General features: G+C 26.7%; 1 protein-coding gene across 3 annotated transcripts in view; it reads right to left on the bottom strand.

The window, feature by feature from the left end:
* Positions 1-558: 558 nt before the first annotated feature.
* The window catches only part of LOC107455066 (uncharacterized), a 49,710-nt gene continuing 35,343 nt past the window's right edge, over positions 559-14,925 (bottom strand). For all 3 annotated transcript variants that reach the window (XM_016072481.5, XM_016072479.5, XM_016072482.5), the window contains exons 2-3: positions 7,858-8,289; positions 559-2,608 (exon numbers count right to left, since the gene is read on the bottom strand). In XM_016072481.5, the coding sequence (XP_015927967.1) occupies positions 2,396-2,608; positions 7,858-8,091 (447 nt within the window). In that variant the 5' untranslated portion in view covers positions 8,092-8,289 and the 3' untranslated portion in view covers positions 559-2,395. The remainder of the gene's footprint in view (positions 2,609-7,857; positions 8,290-14,925) is intronic.

The raw sequence follows: 14,925 nt of genomic DNA, 5'->3' as shown, positions 1-14,925 counted from the left end.
AGTTAAAAATCAAAAGGCTACGTAGTTGAATAATGAACACATTAGTCAACGACGGCTATATATATATATATATATATATATATATATATATATATATATATATATATATATATATATATATATATATATATATATATATATATATATATATATATATATATATATATATATATATATATATATATATATATATATATATATATATATATATATATATGCATATAAACATAACTCTTGTCAGCATTATATTCTATCTGGTAGCAAACAATAAGAACAGAAAAAAAGTGAACGCTCGATAACTTTTTTTTCTTTTTTTGCTATTTTTTTTGAAAATAGGAGTTAGTTATAATAATAATTTATGTCAAATCTCTCGTGTTTCTGTAATTAAAACACCTGTACTTATCTTAATTCGCTTCTTAAATATTTTCATGCTAAATGAAGTGAATTTTAAATATTTCGTCACTATTTTGAAAATAAAAACAAAACATCTATCATATTTGTTTCCATTTTGCATTCATCATTTTTACTAATTTGGAAAAAAATTTATGCGATCAATAAAAAAGAACATAAAATCTTTATTAAAAAATTACAAGCATATTTACAACAATGCTGAATAATACACTAAACGAAATGAAATCATCTCCCTACAACATTAATGATTATATAAAAAAATTAAGAAAGTAAAAATTTCATGAAAATAAAATAATATGAAATTAATTAATAATTGCCACAAATAGTTTGAAAAAAAATAGTGATTGAAGACAAAATTATATATTTTCATTCCTTTTATACATATATTTTTAAACCATTTCAGAAAATTTTTTAAAAAATCAACACAAACCAGTCGCAAATAATTATCTTGATAATAATAAATTGTATTTATTTTAAACAAAATTATACAATTAAAAATAGGAACAATTCAATAATTCAGTTTCAATAGAGTTTTATGCACTCCAAACCTTGAAACTCCAGCTTATAATCAACTATACTCAAACTTTATAATATAATATAATAAGTGGTTTAAGGTATTTTTTTCCTAATAATAAAAATACAAATAGTTTTTAATTTGATCTACAGTTAAAAAAAATTTTTTTTAAGTAAACGGTATCATAAAATTCATAGTTTCTTTACATAAAAAATTATGTGATAATTATAGGTGCATTTATATCACATGATTTTTTTTAACATTTCTTCTTTTTTTAGCTCAAACTCTTTTTTAATATAGCATAATTTTTTTTATCTTTCCCTGAAGAGTATCATGAGAATATTTTTTAACTACTAAAAACATTCCATGAAATAAATAAATAATATCAGAAAAATAATTTCCTTAAGTATTTTTATTATTTAGAACTATCTAGAGTATATGTTTAATAATTCTTTATACAATAAGTTTGTATAAAATAAGCTATAGATTCCAGAAAACTGGATTATTATAACAATTAATTACGTAACTTCCTAATTTACAAAGCATTATAAACTTTTAATTATTTTGCACAATGTTTTTAAAAATAATTTTTCCAAAGCCCTTTATAGCTTATAGCATACTTTTAGAATATATTCTTAAGTTCATTTTCTACCAAAAGAATTTTATAATTCAATAAGAAATAGGCATTTTAAGAAAAGAAATATAAGATTAAATAATTAAAAAATCAACACTCTTTAGAAGATCTATTTGAAGATAGGGTTAACTTTGTGTTTGCTGTGTTTAAATAAATCTAAAATTCTTTTTTTCTTCAAAAAAAAAAAAACACAAATACTATTTTTATATTACATAAACATATGTAATATGGTTCCGAATAACCTACAATGAAGAACCATCAACAGTGTCCACACCTATAATCTGTGTTATTTCTGTATTTGGTCTCTGATGAAAGTTAATCTTCTTAAGAACTTTCACCAGCGTCCAAACTTAGAAGCTGTATTATTTTTGTCTTTGGTCTCTGATGAAGATTCTTCATTATAGAACCGAAACCACTGTATAGCGTTAGCGTGCTTTTTCAGGTTTTTTATGCTATATTCACTATTTACAAGAGATTAAAGCTTTTGAAGCTAAATTACAGCACTCATTTAAAATACAAACACAACACTCAACATTACAAAATAAACGTACATCAATTTTTTTTTTAAAAAAATTAAAAAATGAAAGCAAAGAAAGTTTTAAAAAAATCACTCATTTTGATTCAATGAGCAACTTTCCCTCAGACTAGATAACACTGTTCATGTGGATATACATGCCGTCAAGATACATGCCATCAAGAGCACGTTTTGAGTTTTTGATAGCTGCGCTGATTAGAGCACAAGCAGTTCCACATGAACCATAAAGCTGTTGATCACTTAAAGTAGAGCATATGTATGAATATTCTTGGGCTTTTAGTTTCTAACTTTGCCGTTGACTTCACCAACTTGAGAACATCATGGTGTTGGTCCAGTGGCCAGTTTGGTGATGAGGTGGCATGTTCTTTACGCTTCTGTTGAAAGATTTATTCCAAGTTTTTGGATCAACACAATAATCAGGAGATCCATAGGAAGCGACTGGACTCATGTGAGCAACACCCATTCCGATATAGCGACAGGTGGTCAAGGTTGCACTGCGTATCAGTTTCCATGTCTAAAGAATAAAAGTTTTGAATTAAGTAGGCTGCTTAACATGTATATATACACTGTTAGAAATTTCTCCGAAAAAATGGTTAAATAATAATTTATTGAATGGTTATTCTACCATATTTAATCAAAACAGTCAAATAACCATAAATAAAATTGCAATCAAACTGTTAAGTTTGAGAAAAACTGTTTGTTAACTGTTTTCGCCTAATACGGTTAAACAACCAGAATTTTATGGCACCAACTAGAACCACCTAATGAAGCTACTTGTTCTTTGCAACTGCGTACATATCATAGCTGAGCGGGCTTATCTGTCAATCCATGACCGGCAGAACTAGAGCTCGAGTCCTAGTGTTAACACCACAATATTTCCTCCATTCCCTCCAACATATGAAGAATTTCCAGTATCCGGCACTCTCCAATTGCCATTACCTTACGAAAAAGCCGAGCTCCTGTCTAATTAAATAATTAATTTTTGACGTTTCTGAAAAATACTAGTTGCAAATGGTTAAAAAACCGTATAGTTTTGTAGTCCTGGTTCTAAAACCAGACTTTTTGTAAATAGTTTCAAAATCATAAAGGAAAAAAAATTCCTTACCGTAAACTTTACGGTTAATCGGATGGACAGACAGCTGCCAGTTATTTTACCATAATTTTAGAATGAAAATTTTAACAGTGTATAAACAAATGGTGCAAAAAAATATAAAAATTAAAAATATAAGAATCATTATAATATTATAATTCAGAACACGTAAGAATAATTATGCAAATAGAATTTGCACCTTTTGGTATAATATTAGTAAAATCTGAACTATCGTGAAATTTTTCAACAACGTGAAAACGGTATTTAAAACAGCATAATAATGATATATTAAAAAAACCTCTTCTCAATATAAATATCGAATATATGAAAATTATTGACAACGATATTATCAACAACGTTAAACATCGAAAATACAATGATAAGATAAATACTGAATAATGCTACGAGTATTATAGAAAACAGTTATTATCAAATATCATTTTATCGTGATTGTATCGTATCAAGTATGATGCGATGATAAATATTAATTAAGATTTCTAGTATTATAGATAACCATATATGGCAACGTTACTTTTAAAAAGTAACGAGTAAAAGTACAAGTATTTTTAAAAAAAGTAACGAGTAAAAAGTTCTTATTTTAAAAAGTAACGAGAAAAAAGTACAAGTAAAAGTAACGATTTAAAAGTGCATTTCTAGGAAATCGAAAATTCAAAGTAACCTAAACTTTTATTGAATAATATTCTTATGTTCTTTAATGTTTTTGCAAAATTGTTGTTATTTGTTTAATTATTTTTAATTTTGAAAGTTATGGATATTAATTTATTTTTAAATTCGGAAGAATATTATAATATAATTTTATAATAATAATAAAATTATATTGTATAATATAATTTTAAAATCAAATATAATTTTAATATCAAACTTTTTATAGATTTGCACGAAAAAGAAATTTTATCTATTGATTTTAATTTTTAGTTTATTATTTTTATTTATTTAAATTACCATTGATTTAAAATTGTTTTACTCTTTAGAAACGTGCTTTAAAAGCACAAACATAAACAAAGTGTGATCTTTGAGCTAGTAAAAAATAATTAAATGTGCAGTATAAGTTGAAACAGATGGTATTTAAACACGAAGTCAGCATTGAATGCATATTTATTGCACATAAATTTTATGAATTTAAAAAAACATAAGTATTTTTTTTTATTTAATTTTTTTTTAGAAAGCTTACCGAGTTTTAGAAAAAAGTAACGATTTTATTCGATATTTCCGTTACAAATACTTGTACTTTTTCCCTAAAAAAGTAACGAAAGTACAAGTAAAAGTACTAAATTTAAAAAGTAACGAAGTACAAGTAAAAGTACGTACTTTTCACTTGTACCGGCGGTACAAGTAACGAAAGTAAAAGTACTGCCATATATGTAGATAACGTTGCTTATCGAATATGATAATATGGCACTAATTACAGACAATGATAAATATCGAATACGATAATATCGGGACTATTGTCTATAATGATAATTATCAAGTACAGCACAACAGCGATTGTAGATGAATATTTATTTGGATGACGGAAATATGTAAAAATTATGTCTGTTAGTTTAATTAGTATAAGAACAGATCGCGAAATAATATTTCTAATGATGTATTGCTAAATTAAAATTCTGATTTAGCCAGTCAGTATATTAAGTTAAAAACACGAATCATGAATCAACAATCATGAATTTAAACTTTTGCAAAAGGATTACACCAGATTCTAAAATAATATTAATAAATTATAGGGGGTTGAAAAACTAATTATTCGTGCTTTAAAATGAAATGTTTCTCATATTGTTCTATTGTTTATAAACGAAATAATGTTTTGAATAACTGACGCGTTTGAAGAATATGATGATTTTTTTTTTTTAGCTGTGAATAATAAAATATAATCAATCGTAAAAATATCATACAATGGTAAAATGCTAAAACAGAAATATGATTTTGTATTTGTTTTGATATTTTAGAAATGGCGTTTGAAAAAAACTATAGAATGAGTAGTTAATTATATTGTTATTTTTGATTAAATGTCTAATTGAAAATAATTAATCTAAAAATTCCAAATTAAATTAAAAGTTACAGTTTGTAAAAATGAATTATTACTTTATATTGGTATTGATCTTTTGTAAATGAGATATATTAACAAGTATAATATAATGAGTTTTTAATTATAAGTATTTGAAGTTTCAAATTAGAAGTAATGAACCATATCATAATTTATACCTTAATTTGATCCGGAACTTTTTACAGTGCATGTTAAGTTATATTGTCCAAAATGGCATAGTCATATTTTTCCTATTGGCAATTTTATTTACTGACACGAGGAGTTCGGGAAAATAATAAAAAATAAATTTATTTAAATTCGAAAATCCTCTGAGCTAAATTCAAAATTAAGGGCAATGTTGTTACAATACTAAGTATACAATATTAAATTGTAACTAAACCTCAAAATTATGAGCATCACCCAAGAGTTAAACGATTTTTTAAAGTAAACACATTAGAAAATTAACTTTAAATTTAATAAATAATACTTGAAAATACAACCGTTATTAAATTATTAAATTTAAAATACGATACTAATTTTTTTTCTTCTTTTTTTTTGCTCACATGCAGCAACAATTTTTTTTTTGGTGTTAAATAAATTTTAGCTTGAATTTCTCGATTAAGATCCACATTTAAAAATAATATTTCCAAAATCCATACAACATTAGTTGCGCAGCTAAAAATTTTGAAAACATCACAGCTTTGAGGAATGAGCTCTTTCTTGCAATATTACAATTTTAGAAAGTGAATATATATGAGTAATTATTTAAATTTAGTCGGTAAAACTCCTAGACATAACATGAACCGCTGACCTATTTTGAACTTGCTCCTTTCACTACAGCTAGATACGAAGATAATATCGTCTAAAAACGAGGAAGTCAAACAAATTAATAGTTGAAGAACCATTAAACTTAATGTTAAGAAAGTGATGTTGCAAAAATAAATGAGCCTTAGAAGATGTTACGTTATTAGAAGAAAAATTTTTTTCTACTGAATTATTTGTTCTACTGATATTTCTACTGAATTATTTTCGCCTGAATTATTTGTGTCTGTTGGAAATTTCTTGAAAAAATGATTAAATAACAATTTATCTCATTCTAATTTCACCATATTCAAACGAAACAGTTAATTAGCCATAAATAAGATGGTAATCAAACCGTTAAGAGTGAGGAAAACTGCTTATTTACTGCTTTCATCTAATACGGTCTAATAACCAGAATTTTAGCTCACCAACTAATGAAGCAATTTAGTTCCGTGCAGTACACATAATAGCTGAGAGGACTAATCTATCAATCCCATGATCAACAGAACTAGGGTTCGTGTCCCATCATTAACGCCACAATATTTCCTCTATTCCCTTCAACACACCCAGTGTCCTGCTTTTCCTAATGCCCATTACCAAACAAAAAGATCTCCATTGTCCAGTTAAATTACTTTTTTATGGTTTAGAAACCATGCTAGTTGTAAATGGTTAAAAACCATACTGCTCTGCATTCGTGATTTTATTACCATATTAGCTTTAAACTGTTTCGAAACAGTAAAGGTAAAAAAATTTTGTTTACTGTTAACTTTACGGTTAATCGAATGGACAGGCTTCTGATGGTTACTTTACCATAATTTTTGACTGAAAATTTTAACAGTGTTTAGATTTTTAAGAATTTTAACAAACACTTGCTTCCTTTGTATTTTATTAATGTTTCCTTACCATTTCTATAGATCTTAACCTATTATCGAATTTATATTTATAGAGTTTGTAAAAGTTAAAAAGTTTAATCCTTACATTTGATTGGATATAATACTATACTACAACCAAAATTTCGCGCATTTTCTCAAACTTGCCAAAAATGTAAACATTGAAATCTGCTTGATTTTTCCAGAATTCTCTATTATAATGAAAGCTACAAGCCCTAATGGAAGTGTTTAGGAACTTCTCTTATCAGGTATCTAAAAATATGTCTTCGAGGCTGAGACCCCTTTATCAATAGTAGTTCTTGTTAGTTTAGTTAGTTTAATTAGAAAAATCGTTAATTCTCGATAACAATACCAAAATATGCGGTATTTAAACCATTCATTTGGTAATGTTTCCGTTGATATGGTAACGGTTTACTAGAAATCCTGGTTTTCAAAGCTATAATTCTTATTACCACACATTTGGGAAAAAATACAAAACTTAAAAGTAAACTCAATCAAATAAATGGCTTTCATGCCATGCAAGGTATCATGATAAAACAACCACATTTTATTTTATTTACAAAATTGTAACACATATCATAAAGCCATATTTTATTATTAATTTAACCAAAATCATTAATTACCAAAGCGCTTCAGAATTACCTAGCTTTTTGGTAGTCCCATAGTGCCAGAACACGGTGAATTTTACCATATTCTGGTTGTTTTGCTCAAATTTTTTTTTTTTCAGTGTATGTACTTAGTGTACTGAAATTGTTTATGAGTTGCTTTTAAAATTAAAGGATAATTTCATTATTTTTTTTATAGAAATGTTAGGTTAAAGTTTATTTGATTATAGAATCATTAGATTAATTAAAATCAAAAGAGGAGTAAATCCAAAAGCCATATTTATATAATACATTTTAACGAAATCAATTGTAAAAATAAGTAAAAACACTACTTACTTTTCTCTTCGATTTCTTATCCTTTATCTCAACATTCTCTTTATCTTTACATTCCTCATCTAGCTTCTTAACCTTCTTCTTTTTCATCTTCTTGACCTCCCTGACGTCATCGTCCATTCTCTCATAGGGGGACGCCATACTTGAGTGGGTCATCTTCGACAAGAACTTGAACTTTCGCTTCTTGCCGAAGCAACGATTCTTGAACGACTGCTCGCCGCTGTTTGAAACCAACATGATGATGTTCCTTTACCTCAGACGACCAGTTTACAAATTCAAAGGAAGTGAAGAGAGGATATTAAGGAAGTTTGTTTTTTGTTTCCCAACCTCGAAAATCGCTGATCTTTCGGATCAAAGAACACTTTGAAGGTTGTTACCGGTTGAACTTTGACACGTTACCGGTTGGTTTAATCAAGGAAATTAACGATTTTCCTCCTGTTGAGAGAAAAAATAAAATAAGATGTTTATTCGAAAAATCAAATGCTTTAAGCAGCGATTTGAAAGCTAATTTAATTGAATAAAGGTGAATAAATTTAAAAAAAAGTTTTACAAGAATTTTTCCATTATGAAATGTATTATACTAGGGAACAATTTTTTTTCCGTCTCATAAGATTTTTTAAACAGATCTTAGATACTTTCATATCGCCGATTTCAAACTGCAATCAGTTTCCGTCTCCAAGCTCCAATATATATATAAAAACAGGGCTACATCCCTGTTATCATTGGTGTATTCATCTTAAAAAATGCAGTCAACAGCTATAATAAGTTATCAAAAGGTTTATTAAAAGTTAGGCTGGTGGTTATAACAGTTCACATCCCCACTCCTGCAAAGGAGGGGGTGTGGAAGAAACTTCGGATGGTTCCGGCAGATATTTATTGGAACATATTATTCAGCAAGAGACATGCGAAAACCTTCGGTCTTGCATTAAATAGTACAGAGATTGGTGTAATTAGGTTCCAGTCGTACATGTCTTTGTAACTCTACGCACTATGGAAAATCATTTAATGCTTCATAATATGGAAGTGAAAGAGGGACAAGATTCTAAAAATAACTCCTCCTTTCAAATATAAATCTAATTATTATTCAATGGTATGTTTTCAGCCTTGAATTCCCAAAATAGAATATCTCTACTCTTACTCTTTAACAAAGACATTTTATGAAACCGAAAGAGTTTTAATTCTTTTATTAGTACAAAAGTATTTATTATTTTCGTATTACATATACATATATTTTTAATGACATTTTTAGTCTATTTTTTGTCGAGATGTACAAGTTTTAAAACTTTATATATAACTGGAGGTCACACAAAATTCATTTTAAAAATCATTTTGCAGAAACATTGGTCTTCTCTTTTTATTCTGCTTAATTTTTATAGGCGAAAACATTTATACTAAACTGATTCAATTCGTATTTAAACTGATATAATTTTTACTTTTAACATATCAAATTCCTTCAACAACCCTTAATACTTCAATGTTTCATCTAATACATCACTATTACATTCAAAATAAGTAACTAGTACTTACTGATCTTGAAAAAATTATTTTAATTTCCCTTTTTTGCATTTAAGAAGAATTTAAGAAAAATTCAGTATTGAATGTTGCTAATATTGCAAGAAAATGGTGCTGCGATTCGTATTTATTTTTATTTTTAATTGTGTAATTGTTGATGAAATTATGGTACCTTATCTTATTTATCATTATTATATCATGAAAGTAGATTTTATAATGTACAAAACACTGTTTAATCAGAATATTTTAAATTCCTGTCGATAAGTTGTTAATAATAAAAATTTATCTATGAATGACAATAAATTGATGCAATTATATTTATTATCTCATAATTTAGTTAAAAACAATTTGACAGATAAGTAAAAAATTAACTACGACTTATACTTTAATTATCAACTAACAAACTAACAAAAAAAATTTCATTAAATATATTCTTCTAAATTTTCTTTTTCGTATGGCGTAACATTATAATGGCGTTATGAATTTTGTTTTTGCTTATTTCTGATTTACTTACTCAGATGTGCTTAGTTGGAATTTTGCTTATTCAATTACTATATTGTGAAAAATTCCGGATCAGATTGTTGTAAAAAGTAGCGACACACAGGATGCCGGTATTTTTTTTCCATAAAATCCATTTTTACTGGAATATGTTACAAACAAAAAATTTTAACGGTTATAATTACTGTAAAATCACTAAATCACTCTAATTAAATAAATAATTCCGTAAAAAATACGGTGTAGTACTTTACGTAAAAAATGAATTTTATAGATGATGCACCCAAAGTTACGGTACTTAACTTTTATAAAGTATTTCAAAAAATTTTAAATGTGTAATAAGCAAATAGATATGTTTTCCGTAAAGCTGGAAAGCTGTTAATATGCACATTATTTAGATAATTGGCAGCTCAACTTGAGTGATCTATTAAAGTGCGGAAACAAGAGTTCTCAATTTACTTAGGTTATATGCTTTTTAACGGTCTCCGCATTGTTTAAGGCCAAAAGTTCGTTTCTCTTATTCTATCAACTAATTTGCTGATTATTTGATTTTATTGACTTGATTCTTTTTTTATATTTAAATATAAATCAATGTTATTATGTTAATTTCTTTAATTGTAATCTTTAAAACAGTTTAATCATTTGAATTATATCTTTTAAGTGATTGATAATTGCTTATAATACATAATTGGAATTTTTATATTGCGAAAAATATCATGTATAATATTCTGCTAATTTAAACTTACAGAAACATTGCTCTTGTTCCAAATATCTTATTTTCACTTTAACGAGAAAACACACCGTAAAAAATTCCAGATCAAATTGTGGTAGACAGTTTCCGGCACTCAGGGTGCCAGTACTTTTTACCGTGAAATCCATATTCCCCGTAACAAAAAATATGACTTGCCATCATTTTTACAGAACAATTTACTGTAAAATCACTGAATTACTGTAATTAAATAAATATTACTGTAAAAATTACGAACTAAAATTTTATATTAAAAATGAATTTTGCGGTAAAATATATTTTACGGAAGCTGGATTCAGAGTGCCAGTACATTTTACCGGAATTTTATCCGGAATTTTTTACAATGCTGTAGGTGATGTGCAGATTACCGACGTAATTTTTGAAGTGAAACGCATTTTTGATGCTTTAACGGATCACTCTAATTAATCTGCCTATTAGATAGCAAATCTGTATAATAACTAATTTCTACACTTTAACGGTAATATGTCTAATATGTCTGCAATATGCAAATCTGTATAATAACTAATTTCTACACTTTAACTGTAATATATCTAATATGTCTGCAATATGCAAATCTGTATAATAACTGATTAATACACTTTAACGGTTATATATCTAACATGTTTGTAATATGCAATAATGTAATGTGCAGATCTGTATAATAACTAATTTCTACACTTTAACGGTAATATATCTAATATGTCTGTAATATGCAAATCTGTATAATAACTGATTAATACACTTTAACGGTTATATATCTAATATGTTTGTAATGTGCAATAATGTAATGTGCAGATCTGTATAATAACTAATTTCTACACTTTAACGATAATATATCTAATATGTCTGTAATATGCAGTAATGTAATATGCAAATCAGTATAATAACTGATTTCTACACTAATATATCTAATACGTCTGAACAAGCAAAATATTTGTATTACCCTCTTTTTGATTTGTATTATCCTTTTTTCTTCTCAAAATTAGAGTCTTATATTAAAGTATTTCAAAAAGTTTCCAGTATATAATATGCATATTTCTTTATAATTTAACTTTTGATGTTTAATATTTTGAAATATATTTGGGAAAACAAAGTGCATTAACTGCTATCCTTATCGGGCATCTTATTTGTCTTTATTTTTTCAAAAAGAATGTCATGTGGTAAACGAAATAAGTATAAATCATTAATTTCGGAGAAATATAAAACAATGTGTTTCAGCACAGCTTAGATATCTTAATAACGGAAAAAACAGTTCAAACAATAATCAAAATAGAACATTTTCGTTTGCAAATGACAAAATACTATCTTCTCTTAAATTTGAGTTAATCAAGTAACAAACAAATTCGAATATTCCATCTGATAATGTTATTTTCAAAGAAAAATTATTACTTTCTTTTCAGATAAAACTTGGAAAACAAAGTCCACGAATTTCAGTTCGCAGGAATTTGAGTAACCCATGTTTAGACTTATGTTTGCAAAGTTACTTATTTTGGTTGTGGTGTGGAAATTTGAAGAGATGCTTACCAGCGCAGGTGACCGTCTGACCGGGGTCAAAATCATGTGGCAATCTTAGCGTCATCGTTAAGCGGTAGTACCCTGAAATGGGCTTGTTGCTTGGTCATTGTACTTCGCCATTAGTGGATGATGATTTTGAAATTTAAGATTAAAAAAATCATTTCTTTTTTGTTCGCTAAATCGTTAGCATTTTGTCATTAATTTGTTCCTTAAAATTAAATATATGTTAAGAATACAGTGTACAAGTTCATCTTAATTTTTATCCGGTTAATTTTACGAAAAATCAGTCATTTAAAAATTATAAATAGAGCGAAATACACACTAATTAAAGCATAAAGCCATGCATTGAAATAAAAACATTTGAATTGTAAATAAATCTCTTTGCATCAATTCTCTAACGGGAAATTGATTAATCACTTTCACTTTTATCATTCATATTTGGTATTAAAATACGGAGCAAGGTTACAAAAACCCGGTTAATTTACTAATTTTGAACTTAGCAAAAGGCGTGATCGAGAGCTGACTTATTTTGCATAAACTGTGATGTTTCACAATGCAAACGACTATTTGGAAAAGTGCCCAAAATTAGACTGACGACAAAATAGCAACTAGAGGTCATTTTTATTCAAGACAGAGATCGAGCTGCAAATGAACACCTGCCCAACGTGATGTTTAATAGCGTGAGATATTCTTTCTAGAATAAGATCTAGAATAAACTACTTGAAGTCCTCACTTTTTTAGAACATATATAATTAAACACTATAAATAATATTTGAGACAGTTCTTTTTTATTTGGTTCAATTCGTAGCCGTTTAAATTTGAAAAGATTTTGCTTACTTATAACGCAACGAATTTACAAAAAATGTTGTTAATGCAATATTTTAAGTTTAAAAAAGTAACTATTTTAAATCATGCATCTCGAGTGAATACTTTTAGAATAAACGTTCTAACTTTTATTATTCTAACGTTATTCTATTCACTAAGCTAATTTCAATACCCTAAAGTTATTTTAACGTTATTTTAAAACTTTATTTAAAGTTATTTTTTTAAAAAAATCAATCAATATTTGGATTATTTTTGTTATAACTTGTCATTAAAGTTATCATTAATGTAGATAACGTGTTATTAAGCATAGATAGCTTGTATCACGTATCCCGTACATTTAATGTATCAAAGACGCCTATTACATGTACTAAAGCATATCACGTACATTACAAGTGTATCTCTCATGTATCAAAAGGCATCATGTACCCCGGAAAACTTTTTTCGAAATTCAGATTCAAGTCGATAAAAAAATATTCCCTCTTTTTACATGATTATCTAAAATATTTTAAGTCAAATCCTGAAATATTTAGGTCTCCCAGATGGGTTTAAAATGTAACAATTTTGGGCCAAAAAATTTTAATTAAAACATTTTTCAAAGCATAACTATAACACTAATTTAAATTATTTATTTTCAAAAATGTAATGTTTAGAAAGTAAACCGGTTGTAAATATAAATTCTGAAAGGTGCCTACATGAGAATTTATTTGATAATTAAAGTTTAAAATTAAATATTGAAAAACGATTGCAAAAAAAATATTAAAAAGTTTGCCTGAAAATTAGTTATATTATTCTACTTATTTAATTATTATTATTCTACTTATTAAAATTATTTTATTACAAAAGCAGTAGTGTTGAAACATATTTTTTTACTAATTATTTTTTAACCCTCTTTTAAAAAAATAGTGCGAGTTTCAAAAACTAATTATAAACATGATTTATATTTCACAGAAAATAAACAAGTAGTGAAAACGAAATTTTGAAAAACCTTTGTCCGTGACATTTTTATCTGATTTAAGCAAAAAAAATCTAATTATGAAACTTTTTGTTAGATAATTATTATAATTTATATTTTAGATACTCTATTATTAAGTAACAAATGAGATTCGATACTGATTTCAAATGTAGATTTTAAAACAAACTCAACAATTTCTCCAACTCTCCTTAGAGCCCATGAAAACATATTCTTAACTCAATATCTATACCGGTGAAAAATCATTTAAACGTGATATGAGTAATACAGACATTGTTCTTGCAAACAATGCTATCATTATCAAAGACGTCACTTTTACTTTCCATTCGTGCGTTGTTTTGGTTATTTCATTTAGCTGGTGTATTAAATCAGAATATTTCTATTAAAATTTCGTGTTACGCCATTGAATTTCAAAACATGTAATTCGTATTACTTTTTAAGTCGAACTATATATTTAAAAGCGAATTCTAATTGTTTCTGTTGTGTCCCAAAGCAAACATTTGATTCCACTTAAGAAGGAACTATATTAAGGTTTGAATTAACAGTTTACGCATTCTGGTACTATTTTTCCTTTAATTTTGGAATAAATTTAAATTTTATTTTTTAATTTGATTTCAACAAAAACGTTGCTTTTACATTCCATTAACTGCGTTGTTTTTAATAAGGTTTCGAGTTTCGGATATTATGTTAGCTGTTGTGTTAAATCAGAGAATTGCTATTGAAAGCTCGTGCTACGCCATCCAGTTTCATAACATGTAATTCCTATTACGTTTTAACTTGATTCTTTTAATGTTGCTGTTGTGTCCCTTAACTAACATTTGATTCAACTTGAGAAGGAACAAAAAATTAAGGTTTGAATCAACAATTTTCTAAATCTAATGGTTATTTTTCTTTTAATCTTAGATTAAATATTAATTTTATTTTTTAATTTTAACAAAAAGCGTCAGTTTTACTTTCCTCTTACAGCGTTGTTCTGTGCATTTCATTAACTGGTGTATTAAATCTG

This window comes from Parasteatoda tepidariorum, chromosome 10, assembly GCF_982258835.1.
Source record: "Parasteatoda tepidariorum strain Cologne lab strain chromosome 10, Ptep-v5.0, whole genome shotgun sequence".
Lineage (NCBI taxonomy): Eukaryota > Metazoa > Arthropoda > Arachnida > Araneae > Theridiidae > Parasteatoda > Parasteatoda tepidariorum.
The sequence above is the reverse complement of the archived record's forward strand: the minus strand, read 5'-3'. Positions and strand labels throughout refer to the sequence as shown.